The following is a 17,675-nucleotide window of genomic DNA, read 5'->3' as shown; positions in this document are numbered from 1 at the left end:
TTCCTAGCTTTGAAAAGACAGCTAAGAGGAGGATACCACAGAGGTCTGTGGAAGTAAGGCGGGGGGCAGGCCTGTTCTTATAATTTTTCTTTATCAAAGTTTGTTTTAATCTTCCTACTATTCTTCACATACAAATGAGCTTGCTCATGTCTAAGACAGAGGATGCGAAGTCATCTCCTTGAAGTAAGGATGAGAGAAATGATTTCATGATGGGGAAATGGAAACTTGATAAAATAGGTTGCTAACTCTTTATAGAAGTTGGAGTGTTCTGTTTATGATGCAGTTATTTGCTGATATCCTGCTGCCATTTGGGATTTATAAGGTTGATACACTGCTGAAAATGTGCATGATGACTATTAAGATTAGGAAGGAGTACAAAGTTTAAACTTGGAAGGGAGAATTCCCTGATTTTAAGCTTTGAGTTTGTATTTGACATGCTAACAGACATACTTGAATGCCTAACAATGCTATTAACTATGCATATGAATAGATGCTCTAATATTTCTTTTGTTAAGCTTGGTTAAATAATACAGATGGGTTTGGGCATCAACTGAGAAACCTGAAATCAGAAAATCAGAACTGACAATGTTAAAAATGTATTTCAAGACATAGCTTGCTTTCTATATTATAAACTAAACACGGATCTTTTGAAGGTCTGGCAAATGAGGAAGGGAGACTTGTAATTAGAAATCAAAAAACAGCTGACTCAGCAAGACTGGTACATGCCACTGATTCACTAGTCACTATTAATGGACTTTCGGTCATAACACAGTGACAAGCAGGGTGTTATGGATTCTTCTGCAGACAAATTGATCTTTTTTATGTGTTTCAAATTTTAACTTGCATAATTTCTCTTACATCATATCTTATGAGTTATACTGAGTTTCTGTGACTTAATTACAAAACATAGGGTTACTTAGAGTAGGTGACATAGAATGTGAAGTCTGTACAGGACAAATTCTATAAACCAGTGATGTCTTTAGTTTGACTGAAGAGACACTGAGATAGAGTTCAAGCAGGAAAAAAAGCATTATAAAAAATGCTGATTTGATAGAAGGGCAAATGTTTACTGGGGCCTTGCGGTATCTCAGGCAACGTGAATTTAATTTCTATTTTTTAAAAAAGGTCAGAATGGCAAGTCTTCAATTTATGTTCTAATGAGAGCAACTGGAACTGTGTTAAAACTTAAATTTGAAATGTGTGCTTTAATCACCAACTAGTCATTTGAGACTTAGAAAATGGAATATGGTAACTGTTACATGTATTCAATTGGAAGAAACAGTTGTTGCAATACTAGTAATGCTCTTTTTTTTTTTAGATAATGTAACTTTTTTACTAAAAAAGTTATTTCAACTTCTGTATGTATTTGTAGGACAATAATTTGAGTGGACTTTGTCTAGAGAAATGACCAAACGAGACACAGTGCAGCAGAAATAATAACTGCCTTTCTGTGGTAGCTGTGTAGTTTAGTCTTGGATAACTTTTCTATCCAAATGCTGAACTTCTAGAAGGTCACCGATATAATGGGGAAGCTCAGTACAGTGTCATTTCATCAGATACTGTGCTAAGCCCAAAACACTTAAATCATTTTAGTATGACTGTAAATTAAACCTAAGCTCTTCAGTACATTGTAGTTGATTGAATTCTAACAAACATTTTGTTCAGAAATTGAATGACTTGTTTTTAATCTTTTTCAGGTCAAAGATCGGGGTCCAGAAGCCACAAGAAGATTTTTTAATTGGTTTTATTGGAGCATTAATTTGGGAGCTATTCTGTCTCTGGGAGGCATTGCGTACATTCAACAGAACGTGAGCTTTGTTATTGGATATAGCATCCCAACAGTTTGCATTGGGATTTCATTCATGGTTTTCTTATGTGGTCAGAGTTTCTTCATCACAAAACCACCTGATGGTAGTGCCTTCACAGACATGTTTAAAATTCTCGCATACTCTTGTTGTTCAAGAAAGAGACATGTGGAGCATTCAACTAATAGGTTTGTAAAGAGCTCTTTTGTATAGTCTGAATTCCAGTGAATCAGCCTAAGAATTGAAACTAGTTTGTTCAAACTAGCTGGCAGTAAGTCACTCTAGAGAATACACTAGAATATGCAATTTTGATTTGAGAACTGGAACTTCACAATTGGAGTCCTGGAGACGTATTCTGGGAGTTCTGGGATGAAAAAGAGAAACATTTTGAGATCACTGGATCTCTGTGCTGCAAGATCAAGTTTGCTGTTTTCATTTGAATGCYATGTCCTGCTAGTCCAGAATCACTGGATGTAGAACATTACCTAAGTATGCTGCTTTTAAGCATTAGTCAACTTTCTTCTTTGCTCCTGATTCTGAAAACACTATCATCTGTCTTTAATGTTTTAAGAGGCTTGACGGGCAGCTGAAGTGTGTACTGGCTTCTTCCCTCCCAACTGTTTCCCCTGCTCTAAGAGATGCCCATGGAATATTGGTGGCTGAATTTAGTCACTTTAGATGATGAGGGGTGTCAAGTACCTCCCCTGCTGTGGGATTTTGTGTGTTCAGATTGTAAAACAGTTTGATCATTTAGAATAACCTATCTTTTGTGATACTGTTTCTAAGTTTTGCCTATTGCAGTGCTTAGTTATCTATATATGGGGGGGGGGCAGGAAGGATGGGAAATAAGGAAACCTTTATAATGAAACATTTCAGCTTGTGCTTTCACTCACTGCTGATCCATTCTGGCCTAGTTGTTTTACAGTTTAAAAATAATTCTTACTTTGGAAATGCATGAGCTTTCCATAATAAAAGAAGTGTTACAAGGTTGCCAGTCAAGTCAGKTTTTGTTGTTGTTTAACTAAATGTTTCAAACTCTTTTCAAAAGTGAAGGCCAGGGAGTACTTCAACAGCCTCGCAAGCAAAGCTTGTTTGAGATGGCCAAGTTGTCTCGTGGAGGCCCATTCAGAGAAGATAAAGTAGAAGACGTGAAAGCTCTTGTCAAGATTATCCCTGTATTTTTGGCTTTGATACCTTACTGGACAGTGTATTTCCAAGTGAGTATTTCCAAATGTCTAACTTTCTATTTTACATGTCTAAAAATAGAATTTCAAACATAAGGGCCATAACTTCATGTTCTCCCATCTGCATTTGGAAGGTCTAGGGGCACTATCATTAAACTGCAGTTCTGAGCCTAGGTTGTAAATCCAACTCCTCCCTGAAAATTACCCCACAGAGCAGTGACCAGGAGGAAATGCTTGAAAGCTTTCTGGGGGGAAGTGTTCTGTAAAGTTACAGTTAGCATTCAGTGGCTGTGATCGTAGAGAAGATGGGTATTGAACAAGATTTTCCAGAGCTCCATTACTGACTGTTTCACTTCTTTAATACCCATGTGCTCTATAACGATAACTCCTTTCCTTTCACACACCCCAGGCTGCATCTCAGAGATCACTTTAATAATATTGTGTTAGGAAAAATAATATTGAGTAATGGTAACTTCGTTCATTTCTTGGATACAATAGCTAGGGAAAGCCGTAGCTTAGTAGTAGTAGTATTAGCTTAGCGGTATGCCCAAGGTATCTAATTTCACATTTTTCTGGGTCTCTTTCATAAATATGAAGCTTCCCCTGAAGCTGAGAGATGAAAAATGGTTACTAAGAATACTCCCCCAAAAAATCAATATTTTGACTTGATAATTAAATTAATGAAGTAAAATAACTAAAAATAAATTAAATTAGCTGTTAGTTAAAACTAACAGTTGTACAAATTAACATATCTTAAATATTATGCTCTGTTTAATCTATAGATAGGTCAGAGTAAGTGGCCTAGATTTAATTTTAATTAATTCTTTTCTGGTTCCTCTATCTTAGTGGGACGAATTTGGATAGCAATTATTTTGGGGAAAAAAATCCAGAAATTGTGCTTAAAATCACATGAATGATTCCTTGTGCTTTTAATAAAGATAAATTTAGGACTTAAAACAAGCTCATAATGTTCTAGCAATTTTTTTTTGTTTTGCAATATTAGCACTTCACCTCTAGTATAATATTTTCTAATTATTAAAAATGTATAAACCTCTTGATCTCAGTATGACTGGTCTGAGTAATGTCAACTCATCTTTCTTAATGTTAGATGCAGACAACCTATGTATTGCAAAGTCTTCATCTGAAAATTCCTGAAATATCAAATGACACCAACTCTACTCATACGGTAAGTAGGGCAAAACACTTAAAAATATGTGTTTTTTGGTTGAAATGCAAAATAGCGAAGTGTTTTACAAAAATTTGGAGAGTCAAGGTAGTGGTGAAGGGGAATCARTGGCTACAGGCACTAATAACTGGGTGTTTGGAAGCATGAGGCATAACACAGAGGTTTTKGCATTTCTGCTGGTATACAGAGTTCACACCATCCTGCTTTGAATGTATTTGGACAACATTTGCTGCCTTAATTAAGAGTGTCTTTGTTCTTCARTGCACGAAGTATGATCTTTGAAGGAGGCTTTTAAATTTTTATGTCCTAAGTTTGCAAAGTTGTATTTACATGAGCAGTCCACAAACTCAGTAGGAGTACCCATTCTTAAATGGAAACATTAGTATTTCCAAAACTGGAATCTGAGTTATATTTGTAACTTTATATTAGTTAATCAATAGTCACATTACCTTGAATCAGTTTTGCATATTGAAGGAAGTTGCTCAATCAGTGTTTTTCAAAGAAAGCTGGCACCATGTAGTTGCAAAATTGGTTCTGAGAAATAAAAACAAAAATTACGAGTATAAATTATTAACAGGCTTACTAAATGTGCTTTTAAAATTAAATTTCTTCTGTTTTATTTAAAATTAATGATATCAATAAGGCAAAATTGCTGTAATTTTTTTTACAGATAAAAAATAAAAAATGCTTGTACTTAATTTTTCTTTAAGCTTACTCAAAACTGAGCTTTTTCTGAATCACAGCTAAAGGTTTAATGGAGATTAGTATTACTGGCTAAATAAGCCTGCTAAACCAACCTGTTTTCAAACTCTAAATTCTAGTTACTTATTTTTACACAGTTAGTAAACTAAAGAAAAGGTAGTCTGAGATTCCTTCAGTTAACTGGATGCCATCAACACTAATAGCTAAAACAAATTTCCTCAGCTGTTCTCAGTCTGCATGTATTTTGCATAGCTTTGGGGCACTGAAAGCTGTTGCCACTTCAAGGTTCAATTTTGTGGTGTTTAAGTCACATGTTAATTTAAAAATAGAATTTTTAAAAAGGAAAACATCTTAATTAGTCAGAGACTTCTCTTTTTGTTGCATTGATTTTAAGCTTGGACCACACTTGAGGTGTTTCTTTAGCATACACTTAATTCTCACTTTAATAAAGGTTACTACATTTATGTTTTTTACTCTTTGATATGTTACCCTTCTTGCCCTTTTCATTAATATAGCCTTTCACATTTCTTTATTGCCCCCTCATGAGAGGGGCCTCATAGGAATTCTTCTGTTATTATGAGCCACATAAGTGTTAGAACTTTGTCACTGTTGAGTTAAAGAAGTGAATTTTCTTTTTTCTAACAAAGTACACATAAGACTTCATAGAAATAGTCTGAGGAACTAATGAGCACGAGGTGATCAATATAGTCAGCGTTTTCTGGAAGCCTAAACACAGAAGCATGTTACTATGATTTTTTTTCTTTTCCCAAATGGCTGCTGCATAGGTATGAATTAATATGACCTAAAATACTTAAGAATCTTTTGTACAAATCTCTACCTTGATGATCCTAAATATATGTCATAGTTTCAGTCTGAATATTTATTGTAGGAATAAATATGGAGCTTTAGCCATCAAACTGAGTTTTTCTCACCGCCTTTTTGGATGGTTGAATTCTTTTTCACCTGTAAGTAGAGCATTATATTTAACTGAATTAGTTCCAGTAAGTAATGGCTTTCATTGTTAGCTTTAGCTGAAAAGGCTTTAAAATAGCACTAATGCCATATGACCACTTTTTCTAACTTAAAAGCATGGCTTTAAAAATTAGTTCAGCTGTATTTAGCGTTTACTTAAATTATGCAGAATTTGAGGCAAGGATAATGGAACAATAATCCTAGTGTCTGTCTTGATACTTTTAAATAATGATGTTTCCATCATGCGTAACAATGACTGGCTCCTTTTTGTGCATTGCATCAGTTCTGCTGTTCTTATTTTATTTTGAAATAATTTTGCTGTCATCTCAAAGCATTAACAACAAAAATCAAATAGGTTTATTTGATTTTTGTCATCTTCCTTGGTATATGGTCCACCTGAAGAATGCTAAGCTGCATCCCTACATTATGTAGATAATATCTTTTAAAGCAATTCTGACTACTTTGTTTTCTCAAAATGTAAACAATTTGAGGTAATTAAGGAAAGGAGCAGTAATATAAATTTTTAGATATGGAGCATTGTCCTTCATCAGGTCTAGGTTTTTCTTAAACTCTTTATGTATCCCTGCTTAATACTAATAAAGACATACTTCCTTTTGATATGAAAAGAGTGAAATATGTGTATTCCTGTTTAATGGAAAAGCATATATATACATATACATGTGTGTGATTAGATTGTGTGATTAGAAATACAGCTGTGCCAGAGGCATTTGTTCTTTCTGTTCATTCTTATCAAATTCAGCAATGACGAAAATTTCTGCATCCTTCATTCTTATTATGCAAATCAGTCTTTGTACAAACTGTACACAGGTTAATGCTGATGTGATATTTGAGGCAAGGGAAAAGGTGAATAGGAGAGGGAGAGAAATAGACAGCTCTAAAGATGTGCTAAATCTTTCAAAATAAGCAAAAATTTAAATAACTCAGCACAATTCTCTGGATTTTTGAATGTAGGTGAAGGTTGCTAAGCATAACCTTATGTATCAAACTGCTGAATATTTTCATGTAACCAGATCAGCTGATTATTCTATTTTCAACTCCATGATATTGAAACAGTGGGGAAACATTCAGGAGAGATTAGAATGAATTCAGTTTTGTTTGCAATTCTGAGAAGTCGTCATCACCTTAACTTCTTGAGATTCTCAAACTATGAACTTGGGTGCTTTGGAGAACTGCAATCAAAAGCTGTAATGTACAGCAAGGAAGCAATGGGATTTTTAATAACTGCTGTCTTGTCACGACACATCAGCATGCTGGAAGTGGTTTAAAAAAAAAAAAAGTGCTACTGGCCAATCTGTTACACATACGTGTGCTAATGCTAGTTGGAGACTTTGTTAAAGTCTAATATAGACATGGCTTGATATCAATAAAAGACTTGGTCTTTTTGGGTGGAAACTCCTGTGAAAATGCAAGCTCCTGCTTGGATTATGAAGAACTAAGGATTCATATTTGCCTAACTCTTTTCTGCAATTCATGGTTGTCTCGGTCATGGTGGAGCGATTACAACTGATCAGTAAAATAGGATTCTGATCTGCAGTGAGAGGTTCATGCCCACATAAGTCAGAGGCTGAGTGCACGGTATATTGAGCTGCTTACAGTGATTGAGATTTTGTAGTCCTAAGGGAAGGTGGTTGTCTACTCTGTTACTGTGGCCTTAGCTTTAGTATGCCACAGGCCCTGGGGTAATCTCTAGAAAACATCCATCTGTTCTAATCTTGAGTTGTTTCCTTCACCTGAAACACATAGATCAAGCAGTATTTGTCTTTTGGGTATCTAGATTCAAAGTGATATGCATACTACAGCACAGCAACCCTGTTCTAAATGCAATTAAAAAAATCCTCCCCCCTCTCCCTGAACAGAACATTTTTAGAAATCTCCCTGCACTGTCTTAGTTTGCCAGCGTAGAACAGGTTCTAAATATTATTAAGCTTGGTAGAAATTGTCACATTCATACAGACAGAAATCTCGTTGTGAATTGCTGAATCTTGCAGATGACAAAAGATGAATGTATTACACAATATTCTTTGTTCATTTGACAAGTATAATTTAAATTTAATTGAATTTTGTATTACATTACTAAAACTGTTTCCACTATTCTGTGGCATACTTGTGAAAAGCTCTAAGCTTAATAATAAAAGATCTACAGCACCTGGCTATTAAATATTTTTCATGACTGGAATAGAAATGATGTGCAACTCTGTCAGACTAGAGTACATCACTGGAAGCAAAATAAACAAGTAGGGAATATTTAATTGTATTAAATCACTTCCTGACCTATATGCCATTAATATTGGCTTTGAATGCCTTTAAAAACACATCTTCATGTATGTTCATTTAAATAATATGCATGATTTATTTACTAAATTTGAGTGGCACAATCAATCATTCCTCAGACAGGTGGTCTATGACTAATAAATCTTAATGGCAGAAAAGCTCCCAAAACAGTGAGTTTTCCATTAAACAAATTTCAAGATATCTGGAAAAAAAAATGTTGAGATGGTACTAATGTCCATCTTCTCTTTGAAAAGAAATCAACATAGCTTTAGTCAGTTATTTAATTTTCGTTTTAGCCAGTGATAATTCAGAATACGGACCTAAACTATGAGCCCTCTGAAACTTAGAAATAATTTTTAGAAGTAGTCACACAATGTTGGCCGATATGTGCCATTCTCCTTATAATATAGAGATAGTGATTGTATGGGGGGCTTGCAGATTGGGCTTGTTTTAGATTTTTGCATCACTGCCTGCTAGCTGTTAAAGCCTTTTGGTAGGCTTAAAGGACATTCCTGATGGAGCGTATCTGTATTCCGAAAGTGCAAGCTTGATTAGCTGAATGTCCGCCTTTCTAGGAACAAACAGCAACCTAGCTTGCTGGGATACTCTCTTTGATAACATTCGTACTCTGCTCAGTATGGTAATGCCATGTCAAATCCTTTGTAAAACAACTCTGCTGACTTCTGCATTTTGTTTTCAGGGAGTACTCTTTTCATCTGCCCAGTAATTTCTTACTCCTTATTYTCCTTCAAACTCTATACGCACTATTATTTGGTTTAGTGGAGGGAACCCAATGTTCTTTTTGCTCTGAACATTTGATGTTGTTCAGTCCCAGTAGAAAGCTCCTAAAAAAAAAAAAAACCTCAGCACAGCTGGAGATGCATCTCAAAGTGGGAGTATGCCATCCTGTTGGAATTACTATGGTGAGGATCATTTGTGCTTCTGAGCTAACATAATTACGARCTGCCAAAGTAAATGACAACCTGAATATCTGAGTGTTTGTTTTTCCTCAGCACGTACACACTCTTATTCTACTCAGTTTCTAATGTCTATCACTTCACTTCAATTTGTCTTGGATCTCAGTATTTCATGAAAAATACTACATTTTTCCATTTGTTAAAGAAAAGTAAAAATCAACCCTTAAGGATGAAATTGCTAACTTAAGTCATCTACCCTTTCAGTTTCCAGCTGCCTGGTTGACTATGTTTGATGCAGTGCTTATTCTGATCCTAATACCCTTAAAAGATAAATTGGTAGACCCCGTTTTAAAGAGGAATGGCTTGCTGCCATCCTCACTGAAGAGGATTGCAGTTGGAATGTTCTTTGTGATGTGTTCTGCATTTGCTGCAGGTAAGACAACAACATTGAGATCTACTTACGTAGTTATTTCTTTGGCTACTTCCAATAGCGTTTTTTTAAAGAAATTTTCCTGAGTCTTTAATTCATGATTATTCAAGAGTCCTTTGCAAGTGGTTTTTAGAATGTAGCAGCATGGATGCATTCCCCACAATTAAAGAGCTTTTACACAAAATATTATTAAGCTTTTTTGACTTTTTTAATGATCAAACTGGAGCGTATTTGCTGCCTGAATAAGACTGTGACTGTACCTTTTAAAATAAACTTGTTAGTTAAGGTTTTGAGGGTAGAGGGTTTACATTTTCACATGCACCACTTCCAGTGTTACTTTTTTTGTATGCATGATATAGAGGAATTATTCATCTTCTGACCATGTTTTCTCAACCTAGGCCTTACCTTCACTGATCACTGCTTGGGTTGCCTGAACAAAGTATCCAGCATTTGAATGTGAAGTCTTTAGTCTTCATAAAATAAAATTTATTGTAATACGGAAGTCTGTGTTATCTGATTTATTGACCATTTATCTGGAAATTGAAAATTTATTTATCCTGAAAAACAAAGATGTTCAGAAATTAGTATATACCTTCATACAGTCTGACTTCCAAATATTAACTAAGCAAAATTCTACCTAAAATCTTTTCCCTTTATGTGAAGTAATAAAGTTGGGTTATTGCTGAACAAGTTTCCTCCCACTTTGGGTCTTTTCTTCCCTACCTTAATGTTCCCTAATGTTTGGGAATTATTGTAGTGTAAAATAGCTTAGCTGTAGCACAAAAGGAAAAAGATGGCATCTCTGTTTGAACCATAAATCAGCTGCATTTGAGATGATGTAAAGTTGTTAAGTACTGCTGATGTGGAACTGAACATCTCTGAGCAATGCTTCATAGAACCTATAGCCTTCACCTAGTATCACTGTAATGAACATATTGATAAAGCATTATAGCATTATATAAATTAATTTCAGCACTTGTAATCTCCTATATTTTAGAGAGAGGGACATTTTATTGAGCTATTAATATTTCTCTCAATGAGAGAGATAATTACCTTATTAGGCCAAGGTCACTTTGTATGTGGACAAGTAAAGTTCTTACAGCAAAGTCACTGAAACTTAAAATGGGAATGTTTCTCTTATTCCACGTYACTTAGAACACACTGCAACCAGCACAGGAAGATAATGTAAAACAGTTAAATGTCAGCTCTTTACATAGATCTTGCTGGCTCAGTCTATAAGTGAATTCAAAAACAGCAATATATGTCTATATTAGTACTGAAAAAAAGCATATTGAACTATCTTAACTGACTCGGGGAATGATTTCATATAGCAGAATTTGTTAAAACTTCAAATTTTTGTTAACAGTTCACCTACAAATGTGATGCATGATTTTGTTGGTTTGATCCTTGCCAACCCTTTCACAGTAGAAGCTGAGAAGGTGAATTCTTTAGTCATTGAAATAATTATCTTCAATCTGGCTGGAAAGTATAACCTGTTGGAATAACATAACATCCATTCATCATAATATGAATTTGAGAGCTTCAGTTGCAACAACTTTGGGGTGCAGGGAACTGCACTTATTTTAAGGGGAAGGAAGCTTCTGTTGATTTATATATTTCATAACATTTTTATTCTCTCATTAAATGGTATTTATAGAAACCATAATTTAATTTAGTATTCCTAAAGTATAACATTACTTCCAAACATTCCTGCCTTAGAGAGAGATACTGATTAAAATCTGGATTGTATGAAGATGTTAATATCTTAACTTGCAGTCTTGGAAGTATCTTAATGATTTATTTGCRCCATATTTCCATTTTAACTTACTTATCTAACTGGCATTAGTTCTGGACACTACTTAGGCTGCCTATTAGATTGTTTAGATTATTTTAAATATCTTATAAACTGTGTGAGAATACAACTGATTAGATTTAATGAACATCTGCTGTGCTTCATGCATTTTATCCTAAATTCYGAGCAGCAGTATTTAAGGTTATTCAGTTGGAAAATCTACTTCATTTATAGAGTTTAAACAATTATAGCAAGAATTAAGGTTCTTTTAACTATTAAAATTGTAAGATTAAACCTGAAACTTGTTACTATCAAAGTCTAAGAAAGAATCAATAGATTCTAGYTTCTAAAGTATTCAGCTTTGCAGAGAAATTTATGGCAAAGTTTGGTAAAATGTAGTTACGCTCCTTTTTGGGGCTAAATACGTGATAAATTTGCTTAAGTCTTGAAGAATATCATCACACACATTAAGGATCACAAGATGCTTTGAAGTGCAGTGATTTCATGTTGAATGTGTATGAATGAAATTTTTTCCGAGTTCTTAGCTGTTCATACTGCTTTGTTTATATTTTAAACATTTTAGAGTGAAACTGAATTATGAGCTACATTAAAAACAAAACATGCAGAAACCCAGCTTTATTTTAGTTGCATCAGCTTTTCACAGTTCAGATTTTAATGTAGGGCATTGAGGTGACTGGAGAGCTAAGGAAAGATACTTAAAAATAAGATAGGGAAGTGGTCACCTAAAAAGAAATGAGGAAGGTAAAGAATCTGGGCAACTTTAATTTGGGCAACTTCAACAATAGCACACAATTCTTCTTACGGGTTTATCTGATATCCAACTTCTACTCTAAACTCTTGCGGTAAATGAGCTAAAAATTGTTATATTTTACAGTGTCTATTTTTCAGTGCTACATGAAGTGATTTCTRTACAAAGTATAGCTTGTAAATCAATCTCTAATGAGCTTTTGGAGCTCTTAAGATATTAAATGTCAAATAAATGACATGTTCTTATTCACAGTGGGTTTTTATAGTTCTACAGCATTTGTATAATCATTTTGATAAGCAAAATGGTTCCTAGTTTACTAATATCCTGTTTGCAGATGCAGTGATTCAACACTGTAAGGTAGTAGTTTATGAAAAAGAAATTGTCTTTAAAAATAACTGTGTTTGTATGTGAAAGCTCTCAGCTAATCTGCCTGTTTAGGCAGAAGGAAAAGGGTTAAGAATTTGTATACTGTAATTACTGCTACTAAGTAAGAATATAATCACAGTAATTCTATGGAAGAAGAACTATATTTCTTGAAATAACAATAGCAAAAGTAGTCTGAAATGATTTATATTAGGAAATAAAGAAATATATATACACCTATTTCATAAATTGTCATGCAGGACTGAATCCTAATTTAATTCTTAATGTGAAGAAACAGTGTTTGCATTTTAGGTCAATCTTTTTTTCCTCCCCACCCCATGTAGGAATTCTGGAAAGCAACAGACTGAAAATTGTAAAGGTTAAAACAATTAATCAGACAATTGGAAATGTTACATACCATGCTGCAGATATGCCAATATGGTGGCAGATTCCTCAATATGTGCTCATTGGATTCAGTGAAATATTTGCAAGTATAGCAGGTAAGCCTTTGGTGTGTGTTTTAAAACTGCTTCTACATACCATCCATCATGAGTGATGGGTTCTTAGAAAATAAATATTTACTTTTCAAATCATTATAAATAAGCTGTAATGTTCCCAAATACAATATTATACAATATACCTAAATGTGCAATGGCAAAGCACACATCATTTTTTTCACATTTGAAAACTGGCTATGTGAAAAGTTATTTTCGTAACTGAGTTTCATGAAGAGTAACATCTAGAATATTTGCATGTCATCCAGTCAGCAGTGCATATTTACCAGCTGTAGTAGAAAACAAGATACTTGTTCAATACTGTACTTGGAAGAATAGTTTCAATGCTGTATTGTTTCCTCTGAATTCTCCTCCAAGTGTKGCAAATAAAATTTGTGGTTYGTCATTTCGTGGTTTAAAAGATGAGCTCACAGTTTAGAAAGTCAGTTAGTATTTGGAAATACCTTTTTGAGAAAAAGGGAAGGAAGAAACCATCTTAGCAAGATTTGTCACCACTTCAAATTCATATGACTTGAATTCTTACACCTCTGAAATATGAAAGATCATGTGATATTAAAAACAGTTTTTTGTGAATATTAATAACAGAATAGCTAGTTTTTGCACAGTTTTATCTGCTTTATTTATAGACCAACTTTTCTGAAGTTATTTAATACTTCATGATACTAGACAAGTTGAGACGCTGTTCAAATCTTGCCTTTCTAGAACAACCACAAATAGTCTTAAATTTCTTAATACTGTTCTGTGTGATGTTGTGGACAGCTGTTTGATCATATTGATTTTAAGCTGAAAGTGAAGTGGGTGGAGAGGGTGAATAGGACTATAAAATCTTATTTTCTGGTCTGTTTCATACACATGCAGGGCTCATTAGCACAAAAAAAGCACAGGCAATTTATCTGCTGTCACTGTGGTATGGCTAGCACTGGTTTATTATGATTAAACAAGTGAAATGCTATTGTGAATCTCTCAGCACAGTGTTTACACATTTAGTGCTTGGAAGCAATGCCTAGGTACCAGTAACAGAAACCTTTTATAATCTTAGATTTGTTATATTGCTGTTCTGATATTACTTATGTAGAATTGTAGAGCTAGCTGCTCTGATGTATCAGAACTCCTCCAGTGACTTGAGTTAAAAATCATGTAGTATTTGCTTAACTATAGTTACTTACTAATGCATTTTAATACTGGTTCAGAATGTTGAATTTTGAAGATCATCCATTCAAACTGGCATTGCACATGGCTCTTTCCCTCAGATTCCTGACAGAATTTCCTGTGTTCACTTCCCCTGTAAGAGACTAGTCTCATTSCTCGTGCTCGGCAAGCACAATGGTTTAAACTGAAATGCTCTGATTCTGTAAGATGGTAGTCCCAGCTGGAGATAGCCCCAGCTCTCACATGGGCTGTTTGTTTCCCTCTCAGTGGAAGACAGAACTTCTACTCTGTCAGGTTTCTGATTACATGTATTCCACTGTCATCACAGGAAATAAAACGAGGTGGCTGGGCTGCTTGGCAAGTAGAAAAATGTGGCTTTTGCCTTTTTCTATCTCTGAAACAGCTTTATGCCTTTTTTTTGAATAGGTACTAGATTTCTGATAACCTTTTGTTGTCAAAGTTTGTAAAACTGTTTCAACGTATTTAAAATCTAGCGTATTTAGAGGTTGCATAAAAGGCCAGCTTCATTTTAGCATATTATCCCTTGCTGTGACCTACATATGGCAGGACTGCAAAACTCAACTTGTTTGCTTTTCAAAAAGCAATGCATATATTGTGTGCTGTCTAATCTTATACTTCACAGCTTTGAATTCTGCGACCATTTCTTCTTTCTTGTTTCCTTTCGTGACACTTGAGACACTTTTCTTGTGTTTTCCATATTTGGTCTCATTTTATACCCAGCTACTTGAGAATTAACACAGATGATCTGCTCATTTGCTGTAAACTTTTCTTCCAGCTGTCTGGCCTGGAATTTCTTGGAACTGGAAGAAACAGATATACCCATCGTGTATTAGAATCCACCTTAGTTATTTAGTATGTTGTACCTTTTTAGGTACAACTTTGCCTTGTGTCTGTATTTGGAGCCTTGCAGTATGCATTCAAGCATACCTCCAGCGTACTCTTTCCTTCCTTGTGGAAGGCAGATTGATATCTCACAGGACAGTGCTGTTGCGAGCATCCCATTTGCAATGGGAACGCAGGGTCCTCCAACAGTTAGCTCTAGGCCTGCAAAGTGTGCATCTAGAATCAGCAACTGGCACAAACTTTCGTGACAATGAACATGATTTGGACATAAGGTCCTAGAACCCTACCTGACTGCACCAGATCAAACCCTGATTCATCCCTCTTTGTGCTGCAGCAGTCAGTAATGCAGATGTACCTGTAACTGTCAAATGGTTGAACTGAACTCACTGTCTGATATGGGTCCCATTCCTGCCCCCCCCCCACCAAATAATATAGAGACAAGTCCTTTAATTCATTTGCTTCAATAAACAACTAGTAAGATGGAAGGAGAGTTCCTTATCTTTAAAGCACACTAAGACCTAAGCTGATAAACACTTTAGATTCTTAAATGGAAAGTATGCTTTAACAGTGCAATTTGTATCCTTTGCAAGATGATATATCTGCATAGTCAATGTTGTCTTGTATTATAGTATATTTAATTATGTTTGAAAAATAACCATCACAAATCCTAACACTTAAAAATCTGAAGATGAAATTCTTGCTCGGTTGAGTCACTTATTAAAAATAACACTACATTTAGTATTTTTCTCAAAAGAGTAGAACGAGTTACTTAGCTTTAGGTACAGCTTTAGGGATCATGCCAATTAAATCTGAACTCAGACAAGCAGATGACTTACAGGAAATGCTAGTGTTCATGCCAAAATTGATAACTTTTATTCCACTTACACATTCTGGTTTCTCCTCTTTGTCAATCACTATTATCAGTTTATTGGTGTTCCCAAGCAAAAAAAATAACAAATGTATCTGCAGCTTATGAAAAGGTCAAGGGCTTGATGCAGTCTTTGTTGAGCTCCAAGCTGAGGATTGTTTATACTTTTTTAGTGGGCTTCTTCATGGGAAGTAAAATCTTAAGAGCTTACGCTATTCTTATGTGAATACCCTGCTGTTCTTTTGCACTTGCTGCATCTGTAATAACAGCTTTGTAACTTCAAAAACTGTTAGTTGGCCAATGTTAGAAAAAAATGGAAATGCTTCTGTTTGAACCAGAGATTCCATGCAGATCTTAATTGCTTTGTGTATTACACTTTCATTCAATTTGTTTTACAAAGCTTTTTTCCCCTGGTCTTCTGATCGCTATCTAAACTGAATTCTTAATATCTTTAAGAAGGCCCCTCAAGACTTAATAGAGTATACTTTACCAATTTGATATTAAACATTGATAGACGCATCTATTGTGCTATGAACTTCAGCTTTAGAAAAAGTAAAGTGTTAATGGTTATAAAGCTACACTGATTTGGAAGCGTTTATTGTGAACAAAAAAGGACTAAATATCATAAGAGCAGAAACATAGGTTTGTTTTTGTTTACTGTAAAACTAAGCATATTCTTATTACGCCACATTAGTTACACTTGAGGTACCTTTAAAAAGATGACACACATTGCATTAATCTTTTGTATTATTCTGTCAATCCTCTTAAAGCACCTTTATTTAACTGGGAATCATAATCTCACATGACAACACCAACTAGAGGGTTTACTTTCAAAACTGCTTGTTTGAGGTAGCATGAAATCATTATCAATGGTTGCCAGCAGGCAAGAATATCTCTGAAGGCAAAGAAAAGATTTTGTGTTCTTTATGCCAGATTAAATATTAGGGTTGCTGGAAACACTATTCMAGTTTAGAAACGTGTCTTATTTTGTTGGAAAAAGTGCATAGTGTTATATCTATTTTGTTTTAAGTTTTTAGATTTTCTTTAGCAATAACACTCAAGTCCAGTGTAACTCTAAATGAACAATGACATATTCTTTCACGTGATGTACTTGAGTTTAAATTGTTCAGTATGCACAAAGCCTGGTAACCAAAATATGACTGATATTCTGGAGACTTGTGACAACTATGGTAACTTAACAAGAGGATAAAAACAAGCTACTCTGTCATGAAAGTAGTTTTCTTTTTTTTAAAGTGAGGTTGGCCAGATAAATACTTCTGTGAAAAATCTGAATTATTTTAGTGATAAAGCAATTTTTGTTTCTAATTCTCAAACTAAGTATAACTYGTTTTCCCCTGGTTTCTACCTGACTGCCTCTTCCATCTCTATAGATATTGTCTCATTCTGGTTTGAATTTAGAGCTGTACAGAGCTGAGTTGCACCAAGAATGCTTCAGTTCTCTTCTAGGATGACACTTTGAAAAGGAAGAAAATCAGCTTGGTGATTATCTGAGATTTCTCATGAGGCAGTACAAAATGTTGTTAGATCAATAAGTAAGAACATATAGTTCTGATTCTCTTACAAGAACAGAGTTGCTCCCTCGCAACAGGCAAATTGACCTGCCTGGCCTGAAGTGTTAAGCCTTTTCTTGAAAGGAAATGCGGGTGTATTTCTATTAAACTCTGTCTGGAGTAGCAAAAGTCAAATAACAGTGGTGCTGAAACTAAAGTGTACCTTTATTATGCAGACATAAGATTTGTCCTTTTTTAGGTCTATAATGCTATCTTTGTCAAGAAAAACAATAGATGAGGTAGCGAGTGCTCTCATTAATTTCAGTATGAGGCAGCCTATTTTGAAACAAGCATTT

At 34.7% G+C, this 17,675-nt stretch overlaps 1 protein-coding gene across 1 annotated transcript in view; it reads left to right on the top strand.

Annotated features, from left to right (window-relative positions):
* SLC15A4 (solute carrier family 15 member 4) overlaps positions 1 to 17,675 on the top strand; it is a 31,333-nt gene that overhangs the window by 6,968 nt on the left and 6,690 nt on the right. Inside the window, exons 2-6 of the mRNA XM_026058790.1 lie at positions 1,698 to 1,993; positions 2,854 to 3,022; positions 4,098 to 4,175; positions 9,323 to 9,491; positions 12,757 to 12,912. Coding sequence (XP_025914575.1) covers positions 1,698 to 1,993; positions 2,854 to 3,022; positions 4,098 to 4,175; positions 9,323 to 9,491; positions 12,757 to 12,912 — 868 coding nt within the window. The remainder of the gene's footprint in view (positions 1 to 1,697; positions 1,994 to 2,853; positions 3,023 to 4,097; positions 4,176 to 9,322; positions 9,492 to 12,756; positions 12,913 to 17,675) is intronic.

Source organism: Apteryx rowi, unplaced genomic scaffold (genome assembly GCF_003343035.1).
Source record: "Apteryx rowi isolate R43461 unplaced genomic scaffold, aptRow1 scaffold_15, whole genome shotgun sequence".
NCBI classification, from domain to species: Eukaryota; Metazoa; Chordata; class Aves; order Apterygiformes; family Apterygidae; genus Apteryx; species Apteryx rowi.
This window is presented reverse-complemented; position numbering and strand designations above follow the sequence as displayed.